This window comes from Falco biarmicus, chromosome 2 (genome assembly GCF_023638135.1).
Source record: "Falco biarmicus isolate bFalBia1 chromosome 2, bFalBia1.pri, whole genome shotgun sequence".
Lineage (NCBI taxonomy): Eukaryota > Metazoa > Chordata > Aves > Falconiformes > Falconidae > Falco > Falco biarmicus.
The window spans coordinates 122,026,866-122,043,901 of record NC_079289.1 but is presented as its reverse complement, the minus strand read 5'-3'; the positions used below and the strand labels follow the sequence as shown (position 1 = coordinate 122,043,901).

General features: G+C 43.3%; 1 protein-coding gene across 1 annotated transcript; it reads right to left on the bottom strand.

Moving 5' to 3' along the window:
* Positions 1-588: 588 nt before the first annotated feature.
* LOC130144341 (cell cycle control protein 50C-like) lies at positions 589-17,033 on the bottom strand. Its single transcript, XM_056327845.1, is given in 11 exon segments — positions 589-797; positions 4,143-4,278; positions 6,301-6,466; positions 7,634-7,854; positions 8,906-8,955; positions 8,957-9,110; positions 10,102-10,239; positions 12,422-12,512; positions 13,915-14,016; positions 15,309-15,419; positions 16,230-17,033. Coding segments are annotated over 8 exon segments (1,047 nt in total). The 5' UTR covers positions 16,443-17,033; the 3' UTR covers positions 589-797; positions 4,143-4,278; positions 6,301-6,466; positions 7,634-7,666.
* Between the last annotated feature and the right edge of the window lie 3 nt (positions 17,034-17,036).

The window sequence follows — 17,036 nt, the reverse complement described above, 5'->3', positions numbered from 1 at the left end:
TGACGAGCTACCGGCCAGCCTCGGGCAAACGAGGTAAAGCCCAGGATCCTCAACGGGGACAACTCAGCCAACTTTGGCACACTCTGGGAACTTTAAAATTACACTCCCTCTGTAGGAAGAGAACATTTCTCCCCCCCCAGAACTCAGCATTATTGAACTGAAGGCGTTATGGGAAATAATCTGTCAACAGCTGAGAACACTTAAAATTACACCTGACACATTCATACTTCATTTCTTTCTACAACATGATCACTATCACCTATTAGGTAGGCATAAGAATTCCTTACAAAACAAAGTAAGTTTCATGGCAAATCCCAAATTAAGAAACTTAAGCCTACTTATGCTGTGTGAAACATTCCATTTCAATCAAAACCCCCCCAAAAGCCAAAAATTATGAAAATGCCCAACAGGCTTGTGCTCTGTATTCCAATTTTCTCACCTCCCTTTAAAAAAGAACTCTTGACCTTTCTATTTAAGATTTGACTTTCCACTGGTTGCCTGAGGTGAAGTTACGAGCTTAGAAATCCAAATGATGGATTTCAAGCTACAGCCTAAAACCCATTGGCACAATTACAGTTTATACATCTGTTAAGCAATTCATGTATTTAATTCATTTTATCAGTAACAAAAATATGCAGATAAAATCTTATCTGTAGCTTTACTTCTTAGCTCATCAACTTGCTTCAGGATCAATGTCCTTTTTTTTTTTATGATTAACTGCAAAACCAGAAGTGCAAGCGCAGAAAGACAGCTGCTTCAAAGACCAGCTGCGATCATCACTGGATCTCACAGGAGACCTGGCAACAGCAAGATTAAAACATGGAAATTTGACTATAAGCACTGGATTTTTTTTCTTTACTGAACTCGGCAAATAAAAACCTATGCTTTGTTTTGCTCTGTCAAAACAGGCATGGCTGACACCAAAATTACATCTGAACACCGCCGATGTTTGTCAGTCCCGGGTTCTGATGGCCGATCTCCAGCCACGGCTTGTTAGTCATCAGAAGATACTACTATGAAAGACCTTAGATGTAGGAACCTGGCTGCTTTATAGGCCTTTAATTCCTGCATGGTTCAGCTGATGACTCACTGATAATTCTTTTTTTATTTTCACTTTTAGTGACTTTAAATTAAAGTAACACTGCTGCAGTCAAAAGCAACACACTGAGCACAGAGACAAGGTAAAAAATGAAGCCTGGGCCCTCTCTCACAAAACTGATTGTACTGCAGAAGTCAATTATGAAGTTCTGTTTTTAAATAAAATTCCCAGGATCTGAACCAAGACCCATTAGCAAAAGCACCGACGCCACCACTCGGTTTGTGCACGGGCTGCTTTTCTTATGGCTGTGCCTCATTCTGCCAGCCTGCAGGACAAACTGCATGGCAGCACCAGGTGCTGCTCCCGCGCAACACCCCGCAGTCACGGAGACCACTGCAGGGACAGAAGCACAAGCCAGAGAGACATCCCGGCAGTGCATGCTGCTTACTGCAGACACCCCTGAGGGCTCTCAAACTCCTTCTGGGTGTCCCGCCCTTGGGTGGCACAAGGCAGGCCAGTGAACGTTGGCCCATGCGGGCACTGTGACCCCGTTACAGGATGTCAAGGCACCACCTGCCACCCACTGGGGCGAAGCACCACCAGCCCACTGCCTCGGTGTTCCGCGGGAAATCACGGCTCTGCCCAGCACTGCAGGACACGGTCCCTTGTCTTCTGCCACCGCGACAGATTTCCCAGCACACCCGCTGCGGGGAGGAGCGTTATTAACTGCAGATGTTATTATTGTCCTGAGCTGCCGTGAAGCCTCCCTGCACTGCCAAATAGCTGCCACATTTACAGTGGCTCGGCACATATCCCTCAAATGTTAACTCGCTGTGACAGCCGGAGCTGAGGGCAGATACCACCTCCCTCCCTTTTTCACAGAATCACAGAACGGTCAGGTGGGAAGGGACCCCTGGAGATCACCCAGCCCAAGCCTCTGCTACAGCAGGCTCTCCTCGAGCAGGCTGCACAGAGCCACGTCCAGGTGGGTTCTGAATGTCTCCAGAGAAGGAGACTCCACAGCCTCTCTGGGCAGCCTGTCCCAGGGCTCCATCACCCTCAAGGCAAGGAAGCTCTTCCTCACATGCAGATGGAACTTCTTTCAGCCATTCGGGTTTTTTGACACATTTCTTTTCCCAGTGTTCTCAGGTTCACTGTCACTAGTAACACAGCCCATAGAAAGCCCAGGGATTCATGGAAGTTACTTGAGAAACCTCAAGAACTTTCAACCTAGTATTAACTGGGTTAACAGAGCTGTTAATGAAACAGCTTTCATTAAACACAGGTGTCACCAAGGGGAAAAAGGGAAATGACTTTGGGTGGCTGGGTCTGACCCCGTAGAACAGTAGGGGTTTTGCAAGTTTTTTTAATTGATCCCTTTCAAACTGAAACATTTTAGGCACTTTAATGCAAAGAGACAATGGCTGCAGCAGAGTGGGAGGCCAAATAAATGGCTTTTTTTTGTCTTGTTTCATGCTGTATGTTTTTCAGCAGAGTACCTAGTACATACTCAGTAGATACACAGATATTTTGATTAGAGCTGTCTGAAATGTGAGCTTCTCAGGGTATAAGCCATTTTGATTTCTTTACCTATGGCAATTACCATTTGATATCATTTAAATATTGCCTCTACTTGCACTGGACCAGAATTAGCCCCATTGTCCTTTTCCTCTCCTAGTTGGCTATACAGGGAAAGGGAGGGAGGAAACTTTCTTCATGCGTTCATGAATATAAGCAACAGCCAAACCAACCCCACTCTTCCTCTTCCTGGCTTCCCACAGCCTGGGGAGATAGCAGGACACAGACCAAACAAAAACTGCTCTGCTTTCTAACCTCTCTCTTTCTAACAAGAGGCCACCAAAGCCAAGGCAGCTGCCCAAGGCACTCCCAGCTCCTAACAAAATTGTTCTTGGAATTGTAGGGAATAATGCAATTAGAGAGAACTGAGTCACAACACCTTAGCTCAAAAACTATGCACTGTTGTTCAGAGTGTATATTTCCCATTGAAAACCAAGAAATTTTTTTACCTAACTTGGCTGCTCCCCAAAATCATATGGGCTTTCCAGATCACTATCAGGACACGCTATCATCTCAAGCAGCTCAGCCAAATTTCTTTGCCTCCATATCCAAGAGCAGAAAAAGTCCTTTGCCCCTTCCACCATTCTCCCTCCTTGTGGTTTTTTTTTCTCAGTTCAGCTCCATCTCTCATACCATACTGCTCCCCCTTGAGAAAGATGGCACCTTCTCATCATGTGACAAGCAACTGCTTTCTCCTACTTTAGATCTAAATTTAAACCCAAATAGGTATACATTCTCTCTCTACAGTATCAAAACTCTCCAAGCTCTCTCTTCCCTGAACTGGTGTCTTTGACTTTACTCTGGTATTAATTTGATTTCTCTAAAGCACGACAGAAAGCTTTTATACCATAATGCATCATTAAAACACACAGCACCCCATCCAAACACTATTATTAATAATCTCCATGCAACATAGCTATTTTAAAAAAATAGATGCAGCATGTAGCCAGTTTTTCCAGATGCTATAGGTCTGTGATTCTGCTAATCTGTTTCACATGAAGGACTCATCCCATGTTTTTAGATGAGATGAGTTAAGCAAATGTCTATGTTTAGAACACAGAAATCCCAAACAAGGCAGACAGGCACTGGATGTATGTGCGTGGAACTCTGAAACCTGAAAAGGACTTGGAAATATTATGTAACTGAAGTGCTACTGAAATATCCTGTAACTCCTCCTTCACTTTTATGTCTCTCTCTCTGGATATAGATACATATCCTGTTAATGAAATTCAATCCTAAAGGGAGATGGCAACCAAAAGCAGTCCAACAGTTTTTGACATTAAAATACAGCACTCTCATACCTCCCTGTAATTGAGAAATGAGATTTAAATTGCATCTAAGTTTTTCCAGAATCATGTGATCTTTTCACCTCCAGATTATTTTTGCCACTGTTAAAACTGAACTCCAGAACTCCAGAAGAGAAAATGCTCCCATGTGTTAACTGCTGTCATCTTCAAAATTACAGATGAAAACATATATAGAAAAAACCCCAACAACCCAGAAACTTATATCCCATTTAGCTCACCTGTTTTGGTCCATGTTTACCACATAACTTCAGATTACATCCACTAACAGGAATCCTTTGTCCAGTTTCCCACTTATTAAATATCCACTTCCCAAAAGAAAAAAATTGCAAGAAATAATGTCCTCCCTTATCTGTTCTAGAAAGAAGATGAGGAAGAGAATAATGACAGAAATGAGTGAAGAACTGCACTTTCTAGTACCTTAAGCATCTATGATATCATTAAGTTTCGTTCACCAAACTTAAACCCTGACAAACATTTTCTTTTTTTGAGAGTGAAGAAAATAGGCAAAGTTCCATCAGCTCAAAGGGGCTGAGTATGCGGCACTGATGCAAGATATAGCTTTAAGTAGCAGTAAGAAAGGAACAAGTGTCCTCCTTTGAAAGCAAAAAGTATTTGTTTTAGCATGATGCTAATTTCTGAAGTGCTGGCATCTGTAGGAAAGTGATTCAAACAAATTAATAATTTTTATATGCCAAAATATTACAAACGATGGCAGTAAGTCTTTTATGGCTTAGCGATGTAGAACTCACAGTGATGCTGCTGACTTACACTTCCCAGGTACAGCTCCTAATTTCATTTAGCAATCTTAATCCCGGAAATCTTTGCATCAAACAGCAAGTCTACCGAAGTTTCCCTCTCACAGAAAAAGGCCTACTTACTCTTGGTCGAAGTATGTTTGATAGATAAGCTAATTAAAATTCAATTTTGAAAAGTTTTACCAAGGGTGGCTTTTTATTTTTTCTCCTGTTCCCAAGACATATAATCTCCGCTCATAAAACCGAATGTGCAAGGCAAGCGCGGTGCTGGGCCAAAGGCACAGTACTGCACACAGCCCTGCAGGCATTCCAGAAGCCTTCTGTAGCTCTGTGGAAGTGCGACACCTCCGGTGCAACCACGGCCCCGCTCTGCAAACCTGGGGCTGCTTTCCCAACCAGTCCATCTTCCACATCTCTGGACAGCCAGGATACATTAATTCAGTGTCACAGTGGATATTCATCTGGAATCAGGCTTCCCACTGGTGTCGGTGCTGGTGGCAGGGGACATTCCCCTGGGACATGCCATAAGGCAGCGCAGTTAACACCCTTCTGCTGCTGGGCCCGTCCTGGTCCAGCCCCGCACAAGTGTGCCCGGCGGTGGCAGCAGCCACCAGAGCACGCCCGGCCGCAGGCACTGCGCATGCACCCACAGAAGTTTCTCGAACAGAAAAACCCACAGCAGTTTCTCAAGCAGGGCAGCGCAGCAGCAGCCGCAGCACTGGGCCCTTCCCACCTGGCCCAGGGGCAGCCCGGCCACCAGGCCCACAGCCGCAGCCTGGTGCAGGCAACGCCTGGCTCAGGGCGGGCACAACCCTGCGGCGCCAGCCTGAAGCTGTGGCAAGATGGAAAAGAGGTTCTGGGTCTATAAATACGGAATTACACAAATTCAGGCATAGCAGAATGTGGAGGATTTGCCTGAGGGCAGGCTCTCCCTGGCGGCGCCTGGGGGCAGAGGCCACACCTGTGGCACCCACTCACTGAACACAGGCCTCACTGCTGTCTGCTGTCTCTTCTTACTAACGCTTTCCCCAGCTACTTCATGAATAAAATCAGCGACAACTGCATTGTGACTAACCACCCCGATGTCATACCATCTCCTGAATGTTGGTTTCTTGGAGGGATAAAAAAAACCCAACAAAACCAAACACAGTAAAAAGAAAGAGAACAAGAAGAGTTGCCTGTGGTTTGTTTGGAGCCAGAAATTTTAAGTCCAGCTTTGGCAGTGACGCCCATCAGGGTTTTCCAGAGGGCTGGATGGGATTACACTTTCATTGGGATTTTAAGGTTCAGGAGCATGTCTCATTGTGAAAAGTGATTTAGACTAATGAACTTAAGCAATGGTAAAGGCACCACTTCCGGCTCTGTCCTGTCCTGGCCAGTGATGGGCAGGGTTCTCCCAGAGCTCCTGGCAGGTTTGGATGCAAGGGTTGGAATCCTGGCACCCCACTCCTCCAGCTCCAACGGAGGCGGTCACCGAGCGGGACAGGCAGAGGAAGGCGTCCCACAGCCTCACACCAGCCGTGGCCACTGCACGCGTGCGCCCACTGGCCCACCTGGGAGCTCAGCACCACCCTCCATTGCTCAGGCACAGCTGTGAGGCAGACATGAAAGGGAACAGTACCTTGCGTGGCTGCAGGCAGATCTGCTGGAGGCCACCTTCCACAGGGCAACAGCCCCTAAGTGCCCGAGACACTTCCAAAGGCAGAGGCAGGTGCCCTCGCAGCTCCCCCGGGCCACGCGCCCTCTTGCTCCAGGCTGCTTGCTTCTTTCTTCTTGTAGCGTGGAGGCTTTTTTAGGGGAGGTAAGGCACACAGAATACTTACCAAAGGAATTAAAGTGTTTTATTCCATTTGCACTTTTGCAACAGAAAAATTATTTTTAAAAATTTGGATTTATGTATGCTTGACCTAAATTCCCCAGGCAGAATGAATTCCTAAATTTATGTATGCTTCTCCTAAATTGTGAGAGACTGGATATAACTCCTAAACGTGTAAAATTTTGAGCATGAAACATGAAAATTGATAAGCCTATTCACAAGATGCAGCGTTTACTTTCTGAAAATTAAGTTGACATATTTCCTGGTGCTGTTTTCTATTGACAATAATTCACCATGCCACAGAGATGGGGGCTTGAAAGGGGAAGAGACATTTCAGGCCATGTAAGAGTCAGTGAACTTCTGTGTGGAAGGGTGGGTTAGGTAGGAGTGCATCTGTGGATTAGTAGTTATATTATGCAGATGTTTCTGCATAAATGTTTAGCATTAAAGGAGTTTTTAATTCAAGCTTTCTATAAAATAATTGTTTAAAAAATGTAAATCAGTGCTTTTATGCCCTCTAGCTTTGCCGGTTAGTCTCAGTACTTTGATAAAATCAATAAACTGGGTTTAAGCAAACTCCAAACTCCTAAAAATGCCCTGTATTCAATCGTAAATGGAGTATCAAACTGTGATGAATATGCTGCACTGCACTGGTTGCTTTTTCAGAACAGCTAAGGGTATATAAAACCTAAGGCAAGCCATTCAGCCCACAAACAGATTTTAGCACCAAGGTCTACTGGCTCAAACTTTTTGTTGGGTCAAGACCTCAGTTTTTACCCATCCAAAGCTCCACTCCATGTAAGTCAAGAGACACATTGTCTGAATTAAGGGCTAAGTAAGAAATTAACATGGACCCTGACTTCTGGCCAGATATTAGACCACATGATTTCTTTGCCATTGCAATTCTAACGCACTGTGCTGTCTGTTTGAAGCTTATCTTGCTACAAGTTTCCTAGGAAACAATTTTAGGGACATTACATTAATAAGAACACATCTTCATGTGAGTTTGGTTTTGGATGGTGGAATTAACACTGCCCCTCAATTTGCTTACGTTCGCCAAACCTAACACTGAAAGAGATCCAGAGCTCAGGGAAAAGAATGAAAGGTCTGTACGGCATGTTCTTCATTCACAGCACACCTTTGCCTTTGTCCAGAAAGCCACGGAGCCTTATTACTTCTGAAAGTATGTTTTCTTTTTTCTGAGCTTTAAGTGGATGGCAGTTATGACAAAACCCATCAGGGTTGCTGCTGTGCCAGAAACCACGTAGGCAATTCCCAGGAACGGGTTACTTCCTCCGCTCCATACCACAGTGGAAAGAATCACATGCTTCCTCCCCTTGAACCTGCTAACAGGGAAATCTGATAGATGGATGTTAAGGTTCCACTAAAAAAGTTTACATTATTTCCAGGAGGAAAAAAAGTTGTAGTAAATACTCAAAAACCTTTCAAAGGCATAAAGTGGAGATCTACCTTTGCTGCAAAAATTCCTTTATGTGATCTGCAATGTCTCTGCTATTGTGGGTCCAAAAACCCACTAGCAGCTGGTGGTAAGAAAACCAGTTGTTTTAGATACAATCTCTCTCTGAACATGGAGAATTTTTTTTTTTTTCATTATAGATTTCAGAGTCATAACTTATGTAACTGCTACTGTGTTAATTTGCTATGAAAACTCAGTTGAAAATGAGCCTTTGGGCAGCTTATCATGACGATATGCCACATGTTCTCACTGAGGGGACGTGCTCACCTCTACCTAACATGTTACCTACCTGGAATGCTATATGACTTTACCTTTCATCTCTCTCTCCACGCAAAAGCTTTCAGGACAGAACCGTGCCACAACATTTAAAATCATAGCTCTGTCAGCTGAGAGAGAAGAGAATTATAGTCATCTTGACATAACTCCTGCTGACAGGACAAGCGCTCCAGTCAATGAAGCGCAGGCTGTTCGGTGCGAGGGCGCATTTCCACCAGCACAGCAGCCCGTCAGCACCTGGTGCAATCTGCGGGAGGGCTCTGCTGGCACAGGCATCCTACACCGCTCCCCTGGCGCCTACACATCTGACTAGGCCACTTAAATATTCCAGCTAAAACATCTCTGCAGGTTCCCACTCTTCAGTTATCCCCTTTGTGTAAAGCTCCCACGTGTTGCCTCCAGCCAAACGCAGCCCCCTCAGAAGTCAAATCCAAAGTCATGTGCTGCCATTTGAGTAACACGTATTAACTCCATCTGCATGGGCTAAAGAAAATCCATTTGCAATGTCTCATCCCCCTCAAAACTAGGTCTTTTCATGGTGATTTAGGGTTTTTTGGGGTGTGTGTGCTTGGTTTCTTTGCCATTTTACCATACAAATCCCATCAATTTCCATCTTGTTGTAACTATCTAATAGTCTTGGATGATATGAAAGGATACTATAGGAAATATGAAAAGTGTAATTCCCTGCTGGGAGGCCATCTGCAAATTATCCATCTGATACGACGGTAAAGATTTCTGAATGTAGCAAAGGCTGACACTTGCATCCAGGTAATGAAGTAATCGTTTACATAACTGTTGTTCCTTTCATCTTCCTCGTCTAACAGATACACCGGCTTCTGCCAGTAAGGAGGACTTGCTGTCCCTGATGAAAAAGAAGAAACCAGGAAAGACAGTCAGTAAACCCAGTGGTTAGTGACTAACTTCTGGGCCTACTTGCACCCAACACAGAAAATGAGATATGAAATAGACACAGGATTCTGCCCAGTATTGAAAAATTATATATGCTAGATAACAGTTTTCACTCAAGCATCTCCACTCACCTCAAACACGAGTGAACAGTACCCAGGGGTTGCTACACATTGGGAACTCAAAGCACAGGAACACCAAAGTGACTCACACAAATGAAAAGACTTCTTCTGGATTCTTGCTCTTCAGCAAGCAACATGCTCTCCGTGAGGAGGAGCTTGCTTTCACTTTTATACATTAATTTATTCCTGTACAATCAGAATGGCACCTTTTTGCAATCTAACAGCACAGCCTACGACATTTAGAATCTGTCATATGAAAACTACTTAGACAATTAACTCTTGCATATTGCATCCAGCACAGCACTGGCTCTTTCCTGATCCAGAGCAAGGAGCTTTTAGTCCCACTTCAATACAGAGTAACCGTAACAAGGGAACAGCCCTAGGAAACAGCTGTTTGAAAGAACTAGTGATGAAGGCAGCCTCACTCATCTCACTGCTGCCTAAGAATCTGCAAAGGCATGAAGAAGGAAAGACATGACATGCAATTCTTCTTCACAGATGTTTCCAGCAGGGAAAAATGAAGTGACTGTATCCTTGCTTTCTCTGGACAGATTAAGCATTACAAGAAACTATACAGAAGGGTGTTGACATGGACTAATCACTTTCTCCCAGTTTCTACAATCAGTGATCCAAAAAAAAACCCCAAAGTCATTTTTTGGCTAAATCTGTCTTCTGCTTTCAGTCACCCTCTAAAGCTGCTTCTCCAACATGTTTTGGGAGGTATTTCTCCCAAAGGCACTTTGTCTCATAATGGGAGACCCTCATACAGTGGGGGAGGGAGGGAAGCCATTGGAAAACAAGGAGTACCAGGAGAACCATTCTTACCTGCAAATGCAGGTGAGAGACGGTATGATTTTGGATTGCGAAATTTCACATTTTTATCTGTCCACCAACTGTTTCCAGTCTTCAGCAGCGATACTTGAATAACAGATGAGTTAAGACTGTAAAAAAGATCAATAATATCTGCAAGGAATACAAGAAGCAATATGTATGAGTAAAGACAACCATTCTAAATGCCAACGTGACTACAAAAACCATCACACTGAAGCATCTTTCAGGTGAACAGAGAACCAAAAAATATACTGGGAAAGGTTTCATTGTGACTGTGTACAGTGCACTGTACATTCCACAAGAAGAATTAAGGTTCCAGAGCCTTAGAACATCAACAAGTTTGAAGGACTGAGCATGCTCCTACCAATAACGCTATTGAATTCCTGTGTGTTAGAAATATGCGCAAGTATCTCATGTCCATCTACTCCTGTGTGACTAACTTTGCAAACCACTTTTGGAGCAATCTTAACTGGTTAGAGAAGTTACTCTGCTAGTTAGCCTCAGCTTTCCCCAGTATTTCTTCGACAGTTGTCCTAAACTGATTGCTTTGCTATATATAACGTGGTTTTTCAGGGAACAGGGGAGAAGCGAAAGCAGAATCAAGGGAATCCATGATCCTTTGGAACAAATTTTGCTTTAGTTTTATTCTAATCAGACCTTGTCTACCAAGTCAGACATGAACACTTCCTTCAATCAAAAAAAATTCAGTTAAAATTGTAGTTAAACGTGCCATCCTGTTTCAGTGTATAAAAAGCTCTTGTTATCCCTTACATTTTCCTACTTAGATTTGTTTAACATAAGACAAAAACATTCCTTGTTAACAACTGTGTAAACACCTAGGTAGGCAATGAGATGATGGGCAGGGATAGGTAGATGATATAGAAAGGGAGGGGCTGCTTTTTAGGTAACATGAAAAACACAACTCAACTGCATAAGCATCAGTAAAAACATACTTTTTTAATCCTGCTAGAAAACCTGTGTTCACAGAGCTCCTTAAGGCTCAGACACACTTTTCCGACTAAGTGATCCCTCTGTGTCACAGCCATCACTGGTTTATTAACAGGTGTTGCAATTCTCTGCGCTCTGCCTGCTTAACTGCCTGCCTGACAGCTCCCTTGCCTGCTAAGCTTGGGTTAAAAACCTCTCATACGGCAGGAACTCGGCTGTCCTCCTCATCTTACAAAACAAGATCAAAGAGCGATTAGACAACCAGCTAAACTGCCAAAAGTGAAAGGGAAGCACCCTCTGTCACAGCAGAGGGACAGAAATGAGCTACCATAGGAAGGATTCAGACATCTCCCCCTTCCCATGAATCACCAGCAGCTGGAACCTTCCATCACACCCTGCACAAAGGACAGGTGCAAAGGCAGACACAGGGAGGTTTACCTGTAGCACTTTAAAATCTTACTACACCTATTTGTCTGCAGGAGCATTCTGTCCTGCAGCCAGGGCTCCAGAACTGTGTGGGCAGGGTGCCTGCAGCTCTGCTGGCCCAGGTCTGAGCCCAGCCCAGTGGATCAGACTGCCTGGGCAGCAGGTGGGTACGCAGGCAATGAAAATCAAATGGATCTAGAAGGTACTGAATGCAGCTGCCCTTCACAAGTCCTGTGGTGTGGGTGGCTCTGCCTGGGAATTACTGGCAGAATAAAAAAAAAAAAAGCTGCTGCATTACTGAAAACTGCTGGGTGGGGTGGGGGGTGGGGTGGCAAGAAAAAAGGATGGGGTAGGGGACAAAAGTCTGCAGAAGTTTTTGTCTCCTTTGCTCCCAAAGAAATCCCTTCTGAAAATTGCTGGTGTTCACAGCTAGGAGCCCTCTAGGTTTCAGCCTAAACATACTCATAGGCAGGGTATATCTACTAGTTACTACAAACAAAATGCAACCACATAGATCCAAAGGTCCAAAGCAATATGAAGAACACGTCACCTCCTTCTAAGCACACTGCCGCAGGAAGGCAGAAACTGGGCTCTCCCACTGCTGTACAAGAATGTATTTTTCAGCATGGAAGCACACTAAATCTGTTGTATCATCATTCCTTATTTCACCAGAGACTCAATTCCTCGGTCTTGTTATATATATTCACATTGAAGAGGGCTTTGCTAAATGAAAACTTCCCCAGTTTCAAAATGGGGGCCAAGGTACTAAACAGGAGGAAGCAGAGCCCCATATTGACACTGCAGCACTGCCAAACAAAATCTTTTGTGGGAGAAAGACAGAGATGTTGCAATATCAGGATTGCAAAACTCAGCTGGACTGGGGGAACAGAAAACTTTTAAGTGGAAATCAGCATGGCAGATGTGGAAGGTACCTGCTTACCATTGAACATGCTGTTGGCAATGGCACCGCATGGAGCCATGGGCGTCCCGTTCCGGTAGGTGGTGAAAGGTGCGCAGTAGCTCTTCTGAATCTCCATTCAAGGCCACAGAACAATCAGACACAGAACCAGGGCCGGGGGGCCGGGGGGGAGGCTGTTCTGGTTTGCTGGTGGTAGCATTCTCCTCCCATTCCTCCTTCTCAAAAGCCACTGGATAATTAAGTCTCCAGTACCTTTTGGTCACATTTGGGCCAAATGAATGGATTTGTAGTTGAGGAACACCTTCCATATCACAGTAAGTAAACTGGAAGTCTTCACCCAATTCTGCTGTGGACTTGCAAACTCCAGACTACAAGAACTCATTTGGGGATCTGCTATTGTAACATAGCTACAATTTAAAATGTCCCCGTGAAGCCCTTACCTACCCTAAAACACCTTACTTTTCCTTCTTTTTAATTTCGGCCTGGACTGCTTCCCCGGTGGAGAACCGCAGATGCAGTTAGCCACACTGCTGCAGTTCTTTGTGGAGAAATCTTGATGTATAAAGACACAGTGTGAAAAATAAAACCCCACCTCAAATTTATCACTTCTCTCCTATCCCAGCTCATGAGAAACTAGAAATCTTCAGGTTTAAACACAGAGATATTTTCCAATAACTATTAATAAGCTTTGTACCTGATTGGCACAAAAGGCAAAAGCGCATGCACCTGAATGCACACAAACAAGCTGACTGGACCCCTGGAGTATCAGGTATATGGAGAACATGTCCTGAGAGTTACAAGAAGCATTTTATTGAAACAACAGATTATTATGGCACAATCATTGTACGTACTGAGAAGACAAGTGTGTGGACCGTGTGCATATTAAACAATGCTACTTTTAGGCCAAAGAAAATAAGTTTCAGATTTGTAAGTGAAAAAACTGCATACAATGACTGCCTTCTCCAATTTCCTTATGCAGCTCTGCTGCAAGTGATGCTGTCTAGCCTCCTCTTTTGACCTCTGAGTTGCACTCAGAATGCTACATGATCACCTATTTCATCATTAACTTTTTCTTGCTCCTTGTCCACTTCCAAAGCCAGATGGCAAAATGAAAGACTTAGAATAACTTAATTCCCTAACCCTATAATAAAAGCACAGCTTAAAACATTTCTGGCTAAAGCACTTGAAAACACTAGAAGGAAAAGCTTTCTGTAAATGTATTTCAAAAAGACAACATATTTTTAATCAGCATCTCTACAAGATGCGGGTTTGAGAATTACAACTCTGGGCTGACATCTTTATTTATCCCCTCAGTCTTCCTCTCTTATTAACTTATTAGACATAATGGCCCTAACAATCATAAAAGCAGAGACCGAACACTGAAAATCTGTACCTTCCTATTATTCCCTAGAGCTATTTTAACACACTTACAGTTATGCCTAGTTAGCTCTCCATATGGTCAAAGATGCACCTGATGGAAATACTGATGATCTCATAATATAAAGAAAACTTACATTTACATTTCGACCCAACAATTGTGCATCACTTCTTGATATCATGGATCGACGGTGGTTTTCATAGAAGTTTTGCAGGCCATAGTACATAAAAACCTCACCCTAGAATTCAAGGATAAGCCCCTTCAGCAAGGTGAGTCCATGCAGACAAAGAGAAACCCTATTATTTGCTAAAAAAAGGAGGGGAAGAGAATACTCCGTTAATGCTTAAATGTTGGTAACCACACTCTAAGGAGTTACTTCAGTGGACGCTAGCAAGAATCTAGTCTTTAGCCCAGCTGAAAGTTTTAGTATTTTGGCACAAAATTAAACATACTTCTTAAATCACCAAATGAAACCAAAATAAAAAATGCCTGATTATTATTTTACTCAAGATGGCATGGCTGGCCACAAACCTGTGAATTGTTTCACAGTGTATTCACAATATGATTGTGAATAACTTCGTGGAGACAGACACACATTTTCCATAAAAGAAGATGGACAAACAACTTAAAGTACCCATTAGCTCTTAATTCCTTCAGATTTTTTGAAAAATAAGGCTGCCTCTCCTCAGTTATTTGAGCCCTTTGGAAAGTTTAGTATTCTCCTTTTAATTACAAGACTAGGCAGGCAAACACAAACAAGAAAGAGGTTTAGTAAACTATAAAAAAAAATATTATTCAATTGAATAAACTTCTCATCTCAAACATCACTTATCTGAAGAATTACAGAGTATTTTAACAGCCTCTTCAATACACTGAAGAACCCTAAAGTGACTTTATAATTTAAATTGCACTGTAATTTTAAAGGGTCATTTATGCAGTACTAAGCACAAGATCTCTTTGGAAGAATATGAAGCATTTTAACAGTCTCAGAAACATGACCCAGTAGTTTAGGACAGGAAATGAAGGATACTTTTCCCAAATGAAACTGCAGAATGACATTGCTAGACTTGAATTATTTCAAGGACCTTGGGGATTAACAGCATAACCCTTGTAAAAAGACTACAGGGGTTTGCTTACGACAAGTGGTCAGAGCTTCAGATTTCCTTCTGATTTGAGATCCTAGCCATGCAGCAAGAACTAGCCCCAGGCCAAAGGCAGGGGATTTGCTACTGACTCTGAGATCCAGAGAAAAGTTGCCTCCACAGTCAACCACCATTTCCTCGGCCCCCACCTCCTCCCTGGACATCTCCCAGCCAAGGGCAGAGGTAGCCTGATCTTGATTATTTTTAACATGTACCAAAATGAATAGCAAAGGTCAAAGTGTAAAATTTTGAGTATGTCATGTTTTTAAAAAGTAAAAGAAAATTTAGTCAGGAGCTCTACAGAACACAATTAGTGTATTTTATTATATAGAGATATAAGTAACAGGAGGTAGTAAGCAACCTGAGTTAGTTTCTCGCGTCCACTTACCAATATACCTTCCTTTAGTGTGAAATTAACAGAACAGTAGCATTCCTTATTCCAACTAGAGGAATTTTCACGGAGTTTTGATCAATCTGAGCATTTATCTGAATAATCAATCTGTCAGAGAAGTGAACAAGCAGAGATATTGTAATAAAGGACATGCACACAGGAAAAGGTCAGTGTTTTAGCTCCAAGACTGCTCAGAGCAGTTCAGTTCTCTTCTAAGTGACTCTGGACTGACAAAAACGTTAGAAATCGACAGAGAATCAGGACTTGACCTCAATGAATATTCACAAATTTTATCCCTAGTTTAAAGCTGTTTTAGAGCCTTGTGATGATGGCTGCAGAACCTCCATACCTGCCCCGTGACAAAGGAGTGCTGAGTGAAGAACACTTCTGCAGCTTGGTCTGACTGACCAAGTAACACTTGGCAAATCCCCCCGTGCTGCGGCCCACCCCTCCTGCCAGCCTGGATGTAGTGCTGAGTGTTGGCTCCAACCAGGAGTCTACCAACACCACCACAGCTCTAACTTGCTCCAGGAGGCATTTGAACATCAGGGCTTACCTGCATTTTAAGATTCTGCCACAGAAAACATGTATGTTCTTCTAGCACCAAACACTATCAAAGGGATTAGTTTATTTCCCTTCAAAACCCCAGGAAATAATGACATTTCAGATACAACCAGCCAGTGGCAGGGATTACCACCCGTATTTCAGACATTAGCATGCAGTTAACCATCCAGTGCTTGGATTTTGCCGGTGACCAACTACCTCTGAGGATTTTCACAGGACTTCTGGCTATTGGACACATGTCCAAAGCATGAAGCCATCGCTATCATCTTTATCCAGAAGGAAAAAATCAAAGCCTTTTCCCTCCAAACGCAGCCATCATCTAAGAATATCCAAGAACACCACCCCCAAACAAACCTGGATTTCTCCGATGCTGTTTGTGGACAGTATGAGGCAGACTCCCACAGTAAGGCAGAACGTGCCTATGAGAAAGAAGCTGGAGAGCACATTCGCAATGGTAAGCTGGGGCTTCCAAGCTGGTAGCTTTTGCTGTTTGAATGCTCTGTTATCCGGACATCTGGAAGAACGCGCCTCTCCTTCTTGCGGAACAAAACTAGTCTTGTTTTTCATTTTCTTCTTGGTGAGAGGAAGGAATAATATACTTGTGCTGGAGAGTGCTGAAGCTGAGATACTGTCCTTACTGTGGGGAGACTGTATTGTTTGTTCAAACCTGCATTACGGCCAGGAATTACTTACTAACTAGATCTCTCTCTTCCTCATTTTCTACATTTGTGCCTGGATCCTCACAATCAACTTGTACCAATCAAACGATTACGTACTTTGGTCAGGGTGTTCAGCTCACGCCTTCTGGAATAGCTTAAATATATGCTTTTTCTGCCCCACAGTTCAGTAGGATTTGTTGTATCTTATTCATTTGCACGGATACTGCCAGCTGTACTGGAATTTCTGTGTGATCGGAGATGTGTTATTTCTTCTCCCCTCACTTCCATAGCTGCCCAGCTAACAGGCATGGCGTACAATGAAAGGATCTCTACTCCAATTGCACGGGATGCCACTGGGGAGGACTGCAAATGCACAAGGACAGCACTGGACAGAAAACATTGCTTTAGAAGACCAAATCAGTTTTCTTAACCTACTGCATTCATTGCTATTGATTCAGATGGAATTTAAAATTGTAAAAAGGTTATGTTTCTTTATCACAGA